The following is a 17,691-nucleotide window of genomic DNA, read 5'->3' as shown; positions in this document are numbered from 1 at the left end:
TTCCCTGAAGTAAAGAAAAACTCCAACAGGTCTTAAAAGAAAGCTTTATATAAAAAGAAAGAAAAATACATACAAATGTTCTCTCTGTATTAGATGATACAACACAGGGTCAATTGCTTAAAAGAATATTGAATAAACAGCCTTATTCAAAAAGAATACAAATCAAAGCACTCCAGCACTTATATTCATGCAAATACCAAAGAAAAGAAACCATATAACTTACTATCTGATCTCTTTGTCCTTACACTTAGAAACAGAAGATTAGAAAGTAGAACTACTTCTCCAAAGCTCAGAGAAAGCAGGCAGCCAGAAAACAAAGACTTAGACACTCAATTCCCTCCACCCAAAGTTGAAAAAATCCGGTTTCCTGATTGGTCCTCTGGTCAGGTGCTTCAGGTGAAAGAGACATTAACCCTTAGCTATCTGTTTATGACAAGCATAAGTATATTTCACTTCCTAAAGGTAAGGGCAGATCATAAAATTTCAAAGAGATTCAGCCAGTGGGAATCTAAGGTCCTGAGCATTTTACAGGATCAGGCCTCAAATTATCTTAATCTAAACGATCTCCCCTGAATCTATGCCCACTTATTATTATTACTGTACACTTTTACGACGATCAACACAGGTGCCTCAAGACTATTTCTACTGTCAGCCATCAAAATTTAACTTGAGACCGACACAGAATTCTCATTCAAGCTAATCAGATTATAATCTATTCATGGAATTTACTTGGAGAAATACAAGCATACCCATTCATGAAGGTATCAAAGACAGAATGAGCAATAATAATAAGTAATAAGTAAATAATTAAAAAGAACTATATGAAAAAAAACATCATAGAGCCATTATTACCTTCTCACACTTTCCCATATCTGTTTTGATTTGATGATTACATCATAATTTGTTTTGTCATTTAATTGTCTGCTCTGCTTTAATTCCTTCTTTTTCTTTTTAAAATCATTCCATTTAGGCTTCTTAGGTGCTGACCCTGACGATAAAAACAAAACATTATTTATAACAAAGTAACAGTCTTCTATTGGAGATTGGGGGGCAGATCCTCAACTGGTGTCCAATAAAGTCAATAGAGTTATGGCAATTGACATGAGCTGAGGATCTACCATGACTGCCTAGCTAGCTAATCTGAATGGGTGAATACATACTAAACACTTGGGGTGGGATTCACAGGGGGACTCGAGTACTGAACTGCACTCTTTAGTTGTCTAAGACCAACATTTAGGTGCCAATGGCATTCACAAAACCCCTGCTCAGCTGCCACCTAACTGTAGAAGCCTATGTTTCCACTGACAAAAGTGGCAATCATGCCTAATCCCTGGTGGGATGGGGATTCACAACCTTCACCTACAGGTACTGATCTAATAAGTGTGCTTAGAGGCTGCTTTAAAGTACATCTATCTGACGGGGCTCCACACAAAATGAAGGATGTAGTGATGGTTGCCAGTATTCATCAGAGCAGGGATGGTACCTTGTCTCCCACTTCCCAGGTATAGTCTGTAGCTCTCTGAATATCAAAGCATTCATACAAAGTGGAACATCAGCAGCAGGAGAGGCTGAGAGAGATCTGCTGCACAATATCCCAAAACCCACTGATTAGGGAACTCACCTGGGAGGTGGGAGACCTGGGTTTAAGTCCCTACTCCAACTCAGTCAGAGTTGAGATTGAACCCTGGGCAAGTGGAGATTGTCTCCCACATCCTGGACATGCGTTCTTGGGTTCTTCTTGAGCCATGGCTTAAGTGCCTACTTCAGAAGAGTTCACTGCTGTGAATCATGAGTGGAGGGAGGTGCCATCCTTTGGCCTGGATTTAAGTACCTAACTCCTTTTGAGGAGCAGGGCTTAGACCAAACCCCGTCCTCCGCATTTCCTATTGGCGAGCTTAGGCAGCTCCACCCTCAGCATGATGACTTTTGTGAATCCCTCTTTTTAGCCATCTAACTTTCCCCATGCATTGTATAAGGAACCTGGCTACCTAATTTTGGGTTGTGCATTCCACAAGGAGGCAGGTAGTCTAATAGTCAGGCACTGTAATGCTCAGTTGTAGCCCCCTTTGTGAACTGCACTGCTGGTGACTTGATAGGCCCAGCAGCTTCTGCCTGGGAGATATCAGATATTGGAAGAGCAAGACAACTGCCACGTTATTCTGAAAGCTTTGACAAAGGATAGAGGTAAGTTAAAGTCTTAATGGGATGAATTCTGACCCAGAATACACCTACCGCCCATCTACATCAGAATGTGGCTCAACATATCCCCCATTCTGACCTCACTCCCCACCCCCAAAAAGTGGGAGAAACTTAAATCACCATTTTTTTGTGATCTCAGACAACAAGGAGCATATGCCCACAAAAATTAAATTTGGTGGGGTTCTTGCCTTTCACATCCTTGAGATAAACTGTCAGAATTCAAAAATGGTGTGCTAGAAAAGAATTCATTCCCAACCGCAAACACTACACCTGCCTCTGATCATTACTACTGGCACCCTCCTTTTATGAAGGAATGTAGATAAAAATAAATATTCAAAAGAGGAAAAATGTGAAACTAAAGGGCACAATCAGTTTATGACCTACTGCCCTCTAATAAATGACAAGTCTTCTTATATACAGATTTCGTCTCTTTTAAAATTTGTTCCTATTAACATGTTAATGTCTTTAGCTGGGATCTGTTCAAGATGTTTTCAAGTATGTAAAGCACTGGAGGGGAACAAAAAAAGATTCTCAACAGAGGAGTTCATGTATAGATTTAAGTATACCAGCTCTAACAATTACCCACTGTGACTTTATATGTAAAGCCTTCTTGCATGCTTAATCCTTTCATTCAGTGGGGTTCATTAGGAGCTTTTACTATACAGTGGCTAAAGACTGCTGCACAGCAAGATTATTACTTTAAAAGGATTCTTCATATGAGATGTCATAAATGAACTTCAAGGTGCAGAAAAAGTTGACTAATGTTTGCTTTTAGCTTTAATCATCTCGTAGCAAAATTAATCACTATATACAATACAGATTCACAGAATTGAAAAGTCAAGGGGCAAGGCGTGCTAACTAGCACTGTTCAATTGAAGCCCAACCGAATGGATGAATCAAACGCTCACTCTCTTAATAAACTGTTTAACAGTTTAGCACTACACACTTCATTTTTCTCCAAAATATCAAGTCTTCCCTTTTTTAAAGGACTGCAATTTACATAAGGTATTTTAGGCCACGTCTACACTACCCGCCGAATCGGCGGGTAGTAATCGATCTATCGGAGATCGATTTATCACGTCTCGTCCAGACGCGACAAATCGATCCCTAAATCAATGCCCGTACTCCACCTCGGCAGGAGGAATAAGTGGAGTTGACGGGGGAGCCACAGCAGTCAACTTGCCGCCATGAGGACGGCCAGGTAAGTCAAACTAAGATACTTCAACTTTGGCTACGCAAATAGCGTAGTTGAAGTTGCCTATCTTCGATCGACCCTCCCCTCCCCAGTGTAGACCAGCCCCGAGAATCAGTTTATGTCTCAGAATAAATCACTATTTTTTTAAAAAATAGAAGTAAGCAAATAAGAGAAAAGTTAATAGAAAACTGACAGTCTCTTGATATAGTTAGTGACAATTCAAGTATTACTTGAAATTCAAATGAGCAAGACTGAAGGCTTACCGTTGTTTTAAGATAAAATCCATTAAAAAAAATGAATGTAACTCTGATTTAATTTGACCACCACCGCTATTTCTATAGTTTTAAAAAATTAGGAGTATTCCCCAAACTAAATCAAAGTTAAAACAGTGAAAAAACTTATAAAACAGAACTTCAATGTTATTGTATGAGCCTCCAGTTTCCCTCAATTATTAAGCCACATTTCATTTGTGACAGCCCTTTACATGCAGAACTGTATGCCTGTGGGAAGCAGCAATCAAATGACAGCTCTCATTAAGAGACACCAAAACCAGAGAGTTATGAAACTATTAAAACAGTGACAGAACTAAATATTTACTAAAAAAGTGTCTGTATTTGCACATACACAGAAAAATAAATTTACAAAAATGCAAAAACATCCAGTATAAAACACTGATTGAACTGGTGAATAAATGCTATAAGCCTACAGACCAACAGTACAAATGGAGAAGAAATGAATTTGTTCTTCAAGTTTTGGCTACGATTGTTAGAAGTACGATACAAGACAAAAACTGATGACTTTTACATTTTGACACCAACACTAGTGGTTAGTCAGCAGCTGGTGCTCTTGTATTAAAGGGGGAGGGGGGTCTCTCCTCAAAAGGAGACCATCTCCAAATGGCCTTTATCAGATCTGTGTAAAAATAATCAGTAAGGTTGAAAGGCAGATGATAGAAATAGTCACAGCTTTAGTTTAGTCATTTATTACTTGAAGTTCTCTTTGTCACTACAAACTATTAAGCATCAGTTTATGACAGGGCTGGGCAACCATTTTAGCCCGAAGGCCACATCTGGGTATGGAAATTGTATGGCAGGCCACGAATGCTCACAAAATTAGGTGTTAGGGTGTGGGCTCTGAGGTGAGGCTAGAAATGAGGTGTTCAGGGTACGGGAGGGTGCTCCAGACTGGGATCGAGGGGTTCAGAGGCCAGGAGAGGGATCAGGGCTGGGGCGGGGTTGGGCACGGGAGAGGATCAGGGTGGACGCTCCAGGCAGCACTTACCACAAGCAGCTCCCAGAAGCAGCGGCATGTTTCCCCTCTGACTCCTAGCAGAGGCACAGGGCTGCTTCCGGGAGCCACACAGAGTGGGGCAAGCCCCTGACCCTACTCCCCCAGCTGGAGTGCAGGAGCAGGGCAAGCCCTAGACCCGCTCCCCTGGAGGGCTGGATGCGACCCCCAGGCTGTAGTTTGCCCACCTCTGGTTTATGTCATCATACCAAGAAATTAGTCAATAAGTTTAGTTTACTGGTGGACTGCCTATGTTAAACTGGAATTTTCACTGCCACAGACTGTGGGTCACGTGACTTGTATAGTAATTAGTTTAAAATGGCTGAAATAACATTTTCCATGGGAAGTCCAACAGAGTGCTACAGAGAAGCATATTTTATAGTTAGAGTTTTATTAGTATTAGAAATACTATGGAAGTTGGTGATAATATAGGAGTGTATTGAAAAGAGTAGTAAGACAATCCCCTTCTCCCACTATATTTCCAGCGCAGGCAGCTTGGTTCCTCGTATATTTGTGATCATGCCTATCCCAAATTTCTACTATGAGGTTCTCAGGATAACAGGGGCACAAGTATGACCTAATTACTTATGTCTCTGGTGATTACAACAGAGAACAGTCAACTCGTACAATTAAAAAGCCTTTTCTACAATCTCACACAATTCAAGACACTTATACCATAGCCCTGATCCCACTTAAACCTATTAACATATTTTAGAATATATATTGTTGAAAGAAAATACGCTTCCATATTATTGTAAGAGTATACTTTACAGATGATATATCACTTCAAAAGGAAAAAACAACAATATACTCACCCCCCTCATTAGCCTCCTGGAGTTTTCTCTTCTTAGTGAACTTTTCTGGTTGCTGCTTACTCTTGAATTGTTTCACACTTGCCTTACCAAGTTTTTTGTTTCCTTTCTCAGGCTTCTTGGATGTGAACTTAGGCTTTCCTTCTTCACCTCCTTTGCTATGAAACTTCTTTGGTGGACCAGAATCTATGCAGAACAAAAAAGAATTACCATATATACTCGTTCATCGGCCCGTTCATTTATAAGCCGACCCCCCAAAATGGATAGGTAAAAATAGGAAAAACTGTATGACCCTTTCATAAGCCGACTCTAGATTTCAGGGATTGGAAAACTTTGGCTCCCAGCCTATCAGGGTTGGGACGTTTTGTTTACCTGGAGCGTTCACAGGCACAGAGTCCCTCAGCTCCCAGTGACCGCGGTTTGCAATTCCCGCAGCTCCCACTGGCTGGGAACTGCAAACTGCAGCCACAGGGAGCTGAGGGGCTCCATGCCTGCAGATGCTCCAGGTAAACAAAACGACAATGTAATATTCAATTCAACGATTCCATAGAGTTTAAAATCATCAAATTTTGGTGTAGACCCATTTATAAGCTGACCTCCACTCTTTGATGCGTCACTTTTTTACCAAAAATATTCGGCTTAGGAAAGAGTGTATACGGTAAATTGAAAAGGACACAATCCTAGGACTGATATTATTTTCCAAGTTTCTTTCACTATTAAGTGTTTTAATAGTTATCTTGTAACAATTAGATTGTGCACAATACACCAAGATCCATGCATGCGGACACGGAATATTATATATATATATATATAAAAATCAGATCCTGAAAAGACCCCAGCTTTCTTACTAATCTATAACAATTTTATACCCCACCCACCTAGCCTTTCCATCACAGCCTTATCATCCTTCTACTTTTGCCCTAAATCCTTCATATAGATGCAATGCAATACCAAAGGTGAACAGAGGATAATTCTAAAGGAACAAAGCTGTCTTATTGGCAGTAAGAGTTTCACTGCCTCCGAAATCTAAGGCCCCAGTCCTGCAAACATCTATAAACAAACTATTTGAAGAACACAAATAGTCTAATTGGTATAATGTGAATGCATGCAAGTTAGTTTATCTCTGGCTTGTATCTGGTGACTCTAGATACAAGGCATGGTAATTGCTCACTCTTGGATGCTCAGAAAACTTCTACCAATGAAAGCAACCAGGCACAAACGGCATAAAATGGCTAAATGTTTTGTGTGATGGTTGCAAAGCAAATTGTGGCAAATCTACACACCTTCTAAAGGTCCAGTTTGACAGCTATGACAGCAAAATACAGGAACACAACATGTGTACATTTCAACAGGGCAATTTCTCCTCTTTTCTGTTTATTAAAAGCCTCTATAAAAACTGTGGTATTCAGTAAGAGACAGCAAAAATTGTGAGCAAGTAGGCACTTACATACAACTTATCCTTGTCAGTTGCACAATTAGGTTGTTTTGTTCTTTTTTAAAAAAATTTAAACCTAGGCTATGCCTACACTGTGTACCTTTGAGGTCTCCTGTGTAGTCACTCTTTGCCGGCACGAAAGAGCTCTTCTGCCAGCAAAATAAAATCACCCTCAACGAGTGGTGGTAGCTGACAAAGCTCTGTGCACACCAGCGCTTTTCATCAGTAAAACTTTTGTCGGTGAGGGGTGTGGGTTTTTTCACACCCCTAACCGAAAAAGTTTTATCAACAAAAGTGCAATATAGCCTTAGAGAAAATAACTGTCAATTGATTTTTTAGATGTATGCTTCCTGAACCTAATAAAGGACTCTGTTCTTGCTCATATTAATTATTCAAGTTATTTTCATAGTGAAACAGCTTTATATCATTAATTTGCCATCTGGTGATAATGCTGAATATTTCCCCCCTTGCATTTAATAAAAATAGGCAATGCATGAATGTGAAAGTGAAGAGACAAACACTAGCTTGAGCTACAGTTCCCTAAAGTGCCTCAATCCTATCTTGTAGCAATTTTGTTATTCCAGTTATGAGAGACTCTCTTAAGTAGAGAATGCAAAGCAACTACATTGTTCAGCATGGTTGGCAACTTGGGAAAATGTGGATTAAATTGAGAACATTTTCAATTTTAATCCAATATAATATTTTGGATCAGACTTTCAAAGTTGAAGGGTTTGCACATTTAGCCCACTTGCGCCATCTCAGCTCATTTTCAATATTATATTTAATGTATTGTTCGTAAGATTAACCCACTTATGCAGATGAATTTGAGTTTGTTGTACCTGTTGCATTCTCCATCCTTCAGTAAGAACAGTTTTATGAAATATTATTCTTTGCAGTCTTACCATTGTCTTTTTTAAATTTATGTTTTCTTTGTGGTGCTTTTCCATTTTTCCCCATGAATCTCCTTTTACCTTTGGCTTCCATAGCAGTGACACTGAAATACAGAAAAAGAGGAACAACTTGTTGGGGACCATGAATGGATGTGTCTGTTTTAGTTCAAGAGCATAATGACTTCTCTAACTTTAAAAAAAAATCCTTTGTCATAAGCTATATGATATAACTGACAAAAGAAAACAAGTAGTAATAGACTGTGGCAATAATTTATAATTTTGTATCTCTAACTGGTACTTTTCTCATTATAAATTTAGTTTCCCATTTCTCTTGTAATCTTTTGTGAATCTGATTACCAAACCAGGTTAACTTATTACAGCTGCTTGTCTAAGTATCCCATAATGTTCATGGTCAATGACATTCTCCCTCCCACCAAAAATTCTCCATGTTAAATACCTCTGTTTTTAAAATAAATGATAAAATGCTATAACTGAGTATTTCTGAATATTTTGTATAACATCAAGCTGAACACTAAATAAATGCTACGTTTTATCACTGGGAAGTTCTGTACTTCCATTTTTTAGGAAGACATCATCTATTTTCACTCCTAAAGGTCCAGATCCTGCAGTTAAATGCAGGATGGGGACAGAAGTAAAAGCAAACTGTATATAAAACCTTGTTTACTAAGTGTTTATTACTTGTACTGTGTCCAAGAGTACATCAGGCACCTTAAGGTCTCTGCCCTGAAGAGTTCAGAATTAAGTTAAGACTGACAACTTAGAATAAATGCAAATAAGGAAGTGAGAATAGGACAAGGATACATAAATAAAACCTCTCTATCCTGCAAACGTTAATGTGTGCGCTTAACTTTAAGCATGCAAGTAAGGTTAAGCACACACGTGTTTACAGGACTGGAGCCTAAAAAAGTACAATAAATTTATAATAGTAATGTGTACTTAATAGAAGCTCAAAAGTAATACACCCACACCATTCATTCATTGAATCTGTCCAAATTAATCCTGTCAGACGCTGCTGCACAACGCATCGAGGAGGGATGTGAAGTAGGAGAAGGCAGAGCCCTGCTGGACAGGTGCAGGAGGCAGGACCCGATGTCCGTGGGTAAGGAAGCCAGGCACGAAAGGCGCTGAGCGGGGTATGAAATCGTGGCTGACAGACGCCAGCGCTTAAGGGCTTTGCGAGCCGCAGGAGTTCAGCGCACTCAGCACAGGGCACCCGCGCGGTATCACCCATCAGACGGGCCAGTCGCAGCGCGTGTCCCGGGAGTATCTCAGCGGGCCCTGCCCCCTCACCCGCCCCCGCGAGACGGACACCGAGGGATCCCCACGGGCGACGTCAAGATCCCGCTAGCGCTGTGGAGCCGGACGGAACGAGCCTGGCCGGGCCTAGCAGGGAGGTCGCGGGGGCTGGGGGGGACCTACCCCTTCTCGCACGCGACCCCCGCCCGCAACTGGCGGCTCCCCCCAGCAGCCTCCGGCCCCCACTCACCCAGACACGTGCGCTGCTCCGGCAACCCTGCACGCACCCCTGCTTTACGGCTACCGTGCTTGGGGAAGGGGAGCGGGCGCCGGGGCGTTCCCCATTGGCTAGCCAAGCAGAAGTGGCGCGACAGCGTCGGAGCAGGCTGCCGTAAAGCAGCAGAAAGGGGTGGGGTCATCACAGCGCGAGGGGTTGTTCTGCTTCGTGCGTGCACGCCCGCACACCCTCCCTGGCGCAGCCTGGCGACGGGATCGTGTCTCCCAGAGCCCCTCCAGCTGTCGCAGGCCCGGGCCGGGCCGGGCCGAGCCGCGGGGCGGTCGGTCGGTCGGTCGGTCCCTCCGCCCACACCTCGACACGGGCGGAGTCAGGCGGGAGTCGGAGCTGCCCCGCTGGAGATGCGGCAGGGCGGTGAGCGAGGCCCGCAGCGCACCTGCGGACTCCGGGTGGGGTGTGAGTTCCCGGCCGGGCAGGGGCAGGTTCTCAGCAGGGGGCTCTTGGCTTCCCCCAAAACCTGCCTCTTGAGGACACACTGGGGCCCGGCTGCTGCCTGCACCCTCCCCCGCCCCCCGGGATAAAGTTGTAAAACAGCCCAACTACGTGGCATCCGCCTTCAGCACCCCCACTGTAAAAACTATGCCAGCATCAGTGTGCTGGGAGCCTGTTTGTCTCACCGGCTCCCAGCTTCCCACCTATGCAAAGATAAGTCTCTGGCTTGATTTTGTGCTTTTGGTTATTGCCCGTCTGGTTCCACTCACTGCACCCTCGCTTCTATCCCATGTGTCACTTTGGGCTTATCCAGGAGCTGACCTGAGGCTGTCTCTCTGCCCTGGCTGGTTCAAAGAACCCTTTGAACATTGCCATTTAACCACACAGTGTTTTCCTGTTGCAAGGTGTAACATGCTGCTGTGGTCTGTGATGGGCAGTGCTGGCCTATGTGTAAAATCTAAGGAGTTTAATGTCCTTACTTTTGACTTTAGGTTCTTTTTGTCTAGATTTCTCTTTTAAAAATAAATCCACTGCTAAAGATCACTGTTTGAAAGTGCTCAGGTCCAGTACAACTCTTCCCACGACAGTGCTGAAGTTAATTATACTGTAGTCTGTAGTGGGTTAACTCAGGTCTTGAACCACCTGTTGCATGTTACTTAGGCTACATCTAGACTACCCACTGTATCGGCGGGTTAAAATCAATTGCTCGGGGATCGATATATCGTGTCTCATCTAGATGCGATATATTGATCCCCGAGCACGCTTATATCGATTCCGGAACTCCACCAACCCCAAAGGAGTTGCGGAATCAACGGGGAGCCGCGGACATTGATCCCGCGCAGTGAGGACGGGTGAGTAATCCAATCTTAGATGTTCGACTTCAGCTACGTTATTCACGTAGCTGAAGTTGCGTATCTAAGATCGATGTCCCCCCGTAGTGTAGACCAGCCCTTAAAGTGAGAGTAGGCACTCCCCTTGGGTGTTCCAAAACTAGCACTTCCAAGGAGCAGTATTAAAGTTAGTGAAAAGTTGCTTCTTTAAAACGTGTCCCATATATAATATGTGGGAAGATAAAGTCACTCATACAGTTTTAGTTTTTAGCTGCTGCTTTGATTTCCCTGAAGGCTATATACTTAGTATCCTTTGACTGATCAGGAGGTCACTGCTATAACTATCAGTATATCTGTATTGTTATGATGCAGGGATTTTTATTTATATAGATAGGTTTTGAGCTATAAAGCCTTCAATAGGCTTAAATAGGGCCTGCATCTCTAAGGCCACACCCCACCCCCTTTGTACCATACTGCCACAGTTACAGTTAGTGGCCCCTTGGTTTAAAACAAAGAGTTGCTAGCAGGGCATTCTCCTGATCTTTGGAATTCACTCACCCACTTAAGGTTAGAATAAATCTTCAGCCCCAGCTCCAGCTGGTTTATGTTGCAAAGCAGTTAGTAAGCTACCTTAAAGATGTAATTAAGGATTCCCCTATACCATCCTATCACTATGAACATGTAGAGATGGGGAAAGTATGGAGTGAAAGAGATTTTGGTCCCTGGTTGTCTCAAGGTGGGGTGGAAAGGTGGATTAGAGTTACCTTCCCCCATGTCGACTGTGTCATGCTTAGCTAGGGTGACTAGATGTCCCATTTTTAAAGGGACAGTCCCATTTTTGGGGACTTTTTCTTATATAGGCGCCTATTACCCCCCACCCCCAGTTCCGTTTTTTCACAGTTGCTATCTGGTAACTTACTAGCTTAAATCAGGTATGCTGCCACCAGCCAGAATTTAGTGTCTGGCACACTTTCTGTTCCCCCAAAACCTTCCCTAGGGAACCCAGACCCAAACCCCTTGGGTCTTAAACAAGGAGAAATTAACCATTCCCCTCCTTTTCCCCTCAGACTTTCCCCTCCCTGGGTTGCCTTGAGAGGCTTCACACTGATCCAAACTCCTTGGATCTTAAAACAAGGAGGAATTAACCATCTCCCCTCTTTTCTCTCCACCAATCCCTGGTGAGTTCAGACTCAATCCCTTGGATTTTAAAACAAGGAAAAATCAATCAGGTTCTTAAAAAGAAAGCTTTTAATTAAAGAAAGAAAAAAAGTAAAAATTATCTCTGTAAAATCAGGAGGAAAATGCTTTACAGGGTACTCAGATTCATATAGACTAGAGGGACTCTTTCCCCCCCCCTCCCCCGCCTTAGATTCAAAGTTACAGCAAACAGAGGTAAAAATCCTTCCAGCAAAAAGACACATTAACAAGTTAAGAAAACAAACATAAGACTAATCCGCCTTGCCTGGCTATTACTTACAATTTTGAAACATGAAAGACTGATTCAGAAAGATTGGGAAAGTCTGGAATCATGTCCCATCCAACTCAGTCCCGAGAGCGAACAACGAACCAAACAAAAAACACAAACAAAGACTTCCCTCCACCAAGATTTGAAAGTATCTTGTCCCCCTATTGGTCCTATGGTCAGGTGTCAGCCAGGTTTACTGAACTTCTTAACCCTTTACAGGTAAAAGAGACATTAACCCTTAACCATCTGTTTATGACACGCCCCCGAAATCTCAGACAGTGTGGAACCACACTGGCGGTGATTTCTTCCTTGAACTTTAGAATAAACAGATTAATAAAACACATGGACCTTTACATATACTACTAATTATATAAACTACAAGCCTTTTCACATTTTAAGGACAAGTTTTAACCAGTTGATTCTGGGAAACTTTCACGGGAGAGTGCATCAGCTACTTTGTTAGAAGCTTCTGAAATGTGTTGAATTTCAAAATCAAAATCTTGGAGAACTAAACTCCATCGAAGAAGTTTTTTGTTGTTTCCCTTGGCAGTATGAAGCCACTTTACGGCGGCACGGTCGGTTTGTAGCTGGAAACGCCATCCCCAAACGTATGGGCATAGCTTTTCCAGGGTTTACACAATGGTGTAGCATTCTTTTTCACTGATTGACCAGTGGCTTTCCCTCTCAGACAGTTTCTTGCTGAGAAACACGACAGGATGGAAGTTTTGATCTGGTCCTTCCTGCATTAAAACTGCTCCTACACCATGCTCAGATGCATCTGTGGTTACTAGGAATAGTTTGTCAAAGTCTGGGGCCCTTAGCACAGGATCAGACAGTGTCGCCTTAAGCTGGGCAAAGGCCTTCTGACACTTATTAGTCCACTTAACTGCATTTGGCTGGGTCTTTTTGGTCAGGTCTGTTAGTGGGGCAGTGATTTGGCTGTAGTGTGGTACAAAGCGCCTGTAATACCCGGCCAAGCCTAAGAAGGATTGGACCTGTTTCTTTGACTTTGGGACAGGCCACTTTCGGATAGCATCCACCTTGGCCTGTAGGGGGTTTATTGTTCCTTGACCAACCTGGTGTCCAAGGTAAGTCACTCTGTTTTGGCCTGTTCAACCCTTTTTAGCCTTAACAGTTAGTCCTGCCTGCCTGATGCGCTCAAAGACTTTTTTCCAGGTGTTCTAGGTGTTCTGCCCATGAATCAGAAAAAGTGGCCACATCATCGAGGTAGGCAACTGCATATTCTCCCAGTCCTGCTAGGAGACCATCTAGAAGTCTTTGGAAGGTGGCGGGTGCATTTCGCAGCCCGAAAGGAAGCACATTAAATTCATACACCCCTGCATGGGTAACGAATGCTGACCTTTCTTTGGCGGGTTCATCTAGCGATACTTGCCAGTACCTCTTGGTTAAGTCTATTGTAGAGATGAACTGGACATGTCCCAATTTCTCCAATAGCTCATCGGTGTGTGGCATTGGATAGTTGTCGGGACGAGTTACAGCATTTAGCTTACGGTAGTCCATGCAAAAGCGTATTTCCCCATCTGGTTTGGGTACCAGAACCACTGAAGATGCCCATGCACTAGTAGAGGGGCGGATTATACCCATCTGTAGCATGTTTTGGATCTCCCGTTCTATAGCAGCTTGGGCATGAGGAGACCCCCGGTAGGGTGGGGTTCTAATTGGGTGAGCATTACCTGTGTCAATGGAGTGGTATGCCAGTTCAGTCCGTCCTGGGGTGGCTTAGAACAATGGGGCGAAGCTAGTGCACAGCTTCTTGATCTGTTGCAGCTGCAAACGTTCCAAGGTTGTGGAGAGGCTCACCTCTTCCACGCCATCGTCACTCTTTCCTTCGTAGTAGACACCTTCAGGCCACTCGGCGTCATCTTCTCCCTGGGCTGTAAACTGACAAACCTTTAAGTCTCTGGAATAAAAGGGCTTGAGAGAATTAACATGGTACACTTTAGGGTTGAGGTGGGAAATGCTATGAGATAGTTAACAGCTCCTAGGCACTCTTGGACTGTGAATGGCCCTTCCCATGACGCTTCCATCTTATGGGCCTGTTGTGCCTTCAAGACCATAACCTGGTCTCCTACTTTGAAGGAACGCTCTCTGGTATGTTTATCATACCAGGCCTTTTGCTCTTCCTGAGCATCCTTTAGGTTTTCTTTAGCAAGGGCTAAAGAGTGTCAGAGGATGCTTTGTAGGTTGCTTACAAAGTCTAGAATGTTAGTTCCTGGAGAAGGCGTAAACCCCTCCCATTGCTGCTTCACCAGCTGTAATGGCCCCTTAACTTCGTGGCCATACACAAGTTCGAATGGTGAAAACCCTAAACTGGGATGTGGTACAGCCCTGTAGGCAAAAAGCAACTGCTGCAAACCTAGGTCCCAATCACTGGAGTGTTCATTTATGAATTTATGTATTATGGCCCCCAAAGTTCCATTAAACCTCTCCACCAGGCCATTGGTTTGATGGTGGTAAGGGGTGGCAACCAAGTGATTCATCCTATGAGCTTCCCACAAATTTTTCATGGTCCCTGCCAGGAAATTAGTTCCTGAATCTGTAAGGATGTCGGAGGGCCAACCTACCCTGGCAGAAATGTCTGTTAAGGCCTGGCACACAGTTTTAGCCCTGGCGTTGCTTAGAGCTACAGCTTCCGGCCATCGGGTAGCAAAGTCCACGAAAGTCAGTATGTACTGCTTTCCTCTGGGGGTCTTTTTTGGAAAGGACCCAGAATATCCACAGCTACTCACTGAAATGGGACCTTAATTATGGGGAGTGGCTGGAGAGGGGCTTTGACCTGGTCTTGGGGCTTTCCCACTCTTTGGCACACCTCACAAGACCGGACATAATTGGCAACGTCCTTGCTCATTCCCTCCCAGTGGAAGGACTTCCCTAACCTGTCATTGGTTCTGTTCACCCCAGAATGGCCACTGGGATGATCATGGGCTAAGCTTAAGAGCTTTCCCCGGTACTTAGTTGGAACTACCAAATGTTTTTGAGGATGCCAGTCTTCCTGGTGTCCATCAGAAAGAGTCTCCTTGTATAAAAGTCCTTGTTCTACAACAAACCGGGATCGGTTAGAAGAGCTGAGAGGCGGTGGGGTGCTCCGTGTCGCCACCCAAGCTTTCTGAAGGTTGTCATCTGCTTCCTGTTCAGTCTGGAACTGTTCCCTTGAGGCTGGAGACACCAGTTCCTCCTTAGACTGTGGACTTGGGCTTGGTCCTTCTGGAAGTGATGTAGGTGATGGGGTTGTTTTCGTTGATGGTGAACCGCTTTCCGCTGGTGCTCTATGCGATATTTCAGGCTCTGGCTGAGCCTCTGGGGTACGGTTGTCTGCTGCTTCTGCCAGTTCAGGTCTGCTGGTGCCCTCTGGCGTTGGGGTTGGAGATGGGTTTGCAAGCGCTGGCATCAGTGCTGGCAACGGTTCTGGTGCTGGTTGTTTTTCCAGTTCCGGTTCTGGGACTGGATGCACTATGGCTGTTGCAGTCGCTGGCAGGGGATCCGGGTCCACCACCTCTGTCTGGGTCTCTGGTAACACAGACAGGGCCCTTGTGGACGGCTCAGGAACAGGGATGGGTCTGGAAGCTTGCCTGGCTTGGCTGCGTGTAACCATTCCCACCCTCTTGGCCCGCTTCACCTGGTTGGCCAAGTCTTCCCCCAGTAGTATGGGGATGGGATAATTGTCATAGACTGCAAAAGTCCACATTCCTGACCAGCCCTTGTACTGGACAGGCAGTTCAGCTGTAGGCAAGTTTACAGATTGTGACATGAATGGGTAAATTGTCACTTGGGCCTCTGGGTTGATGAATTTGGGGTCCACTAAGGACTGGTGGATAGCTGACGCTTGTGCCCCCGTGTCTCTCCACGCGATATCCTTCTTTCTGCCCACTCTCAAGGTTTCCCTTCGCTCTGAGGGTATTTGAGAGGCATCTGGGCCTGGGGATCTTTGGTGTGATGGTGGTGTAATGAACTGCACTTGGTTGGGGTTCTTAGGGGCAGTTGGCCTTTTTATATGTCCCAGTTCATTACATTTAAAACATCACCCAGCTAACTGGTCACTGGGCCGAGATAGGTTGCTGGAGACTGGTGAGGTGGGGCAATAGGGTGTCTGGGGCTTTCCTTGGGTTGTAGGTGGGGTCTTGGGTTGCCCTCGGTGATAGGGTTTATTTTCGGTTTGCCCCCTGTGATATTCGCTCCCCTTGCTAGTAGCTTTTTTCTTTTCTGCCACTTCCACCCATCTGGCTCCAATCTCCCCTACCTCGGTTACAGTTTTGGGCTTCCCATCTAGGATGTACCTTTCTATTTCCCCAGGAACACCCTCTAAGAACTGTTCCATTTGCATTAGGAGGGACAGCTCTGGCAGAGAGTTAACATTTGCTCCTCATATCCAGGCATTCCAATTCTTTCCAATGTGGTAGGCGTGTTGGGCAAATGACACATCTGGTTTCCACCTTAGAACTCTGAACCGCCGACGGGCATGCTCAGGTGTTAGCCCCATTCTGATTCTGGCCTTGGTTTGAAAAAGTTCATAATCGTTCATGTGTTCCTTAGGCATTTCAGCCACCACCTCTGCTAAGGGTCCACTGAGCTGTGACCTCAGCTCTATCATGTACTGGTCTGTAGAGAAGTTGTACCCATGGCAGGTCCTTTCAAAATTTTCTAAGAAGGCCTCAGTATCATCACCTGCTTTGTAGGTGGGGAACTTCCTGGGATGGGGAACAATACCTGGAGAAGGGTTGTTAGGGTTGGCTGTTCCATCCTGCTTAGCCTTTTCTAATTCCAGGGCCTCCCTCTCGAGCTCCAAAGCCCTCCGGTGGTCAGCCTGTTTGGCTTTTTCTTCTCTTTCTTTCATCTCTAGCTCTTTTTGTTTCATCTCCATAGTTCTCCTGTGGTCAGCCTCTTTGGTTTTCTCTTCTCTTTCTCTCTCTCTTTCTTTCATCTCCATCTCTTTTTCTCTTATCTCTAGCTTTCTCCTGTGGTCAGCCTCTTTGGCTTTCTCTTCTGCGTCCAGCCTAGCCATTTCCTGTTTAACTGCTTTCTTGGCACTCATTTTTCTGCTTTCTTGTGCTGGCCGCACCCCTCTGCAGCTTACTGACTGAGATGCTTCAGCTCAGGCTGCTTGGTTAACAGAGATTTTCTAACTAGCTATACCCGAGAGATAGAAAGAAAGAAAACAATTCAACTTGTAAATGCCTTTTGCTGGCTATCTGCTGGCTCGCAGCTTGAAGCCTCCTCTTAAGAAAGACCCTTGTGAAAAACTTAACACCTCTGCCCTCAGGCTGCTTTCCAAGCAGCTAGAAAGGAGAGAGAAAAAAATCCTACTGGCTTTTGGTTCCTAAAAATCCCAACCGCTGCTCACCATGTCAAGGTTTTTCCCCCACTTTGAACTTTAGAGTACAAGAGGTGGGGACCTGCATGAACACTTCTAAGCTTAATTACTAGTTTAAATCTGGTACACTGCCACCAGCCAGAATTTAGTGTCTGGCACACTTTCTGTTCCCCCAAAACCTTCCCTAGGGAACCCAGACCCAAACCCCTTGGGTCTTAAAACAAGGAGAAATTAACCATCCCCCTCCTTTTCCCCCCAGACTTTT

General features: G+C 44.4%; 1 protein-coding gene across 3 annotated transcripts in view; it reads right to left on the bottom strand.

Moving 5' to 3' along the window:
- PUM3 (pumilio RNA binding family member 3) overlaps positions 1–9,426 on the bottom strand; it is a 37,083-nt gene extending 27,657 nt beyond the window's left edge. The window contains exons 1-4 of one of the 3 annotated variants that reach the window (XM_050944283.1): positions 9,326–9,426; positions 7,831–7,922; positions 5,497–5,679; positions 853–988 (exon numbers count right to left, since the gene is read on the bottom strand). In XM_050944283.1, the coding sequence (XP_050800240.1) occupies positions 853–988; positions 5,497–5,679; positions 7,831–7,912 (401 nt within the window). In that variant the 5' untranslated portion in view covers positions 7,913–7,922; positions 9,326–9,426. Of the gene's footprint in view, positions 1–852; positions 989–5,496; positions 5,680–7,830; positions 7,923–8,807; positions 9,224–9,258 lie in introns of those variants that run through there. The other 2 variants (XM_050944284.1, XM_050944282.1) reach the window with 2 other exon arrangements.
- Between the last annotated feature and the right edge of the window lie 8,265 nt (positions 9,427–17,691).

This window comes from Gopherus flavomarginatus, chromosome 3, assembly GCF_025201925.1.
Source record: "Gopherus flavomarginatus isolate rGopFla2 chromosome 3, rGopFla2.mat.asm, whole genome shotgun sequence".
Lineage (NCBI taxonomy): Eukaryota > Metazoa > Chordata > Testudines > Testudinidae > Gopherus > Gopherus flavomarginatus.
The sequence above is the reverse complement of the archived record's forward strand: the minus strand, read 5'-3'. Positions and strand labels throughout refer to the sequence as shown.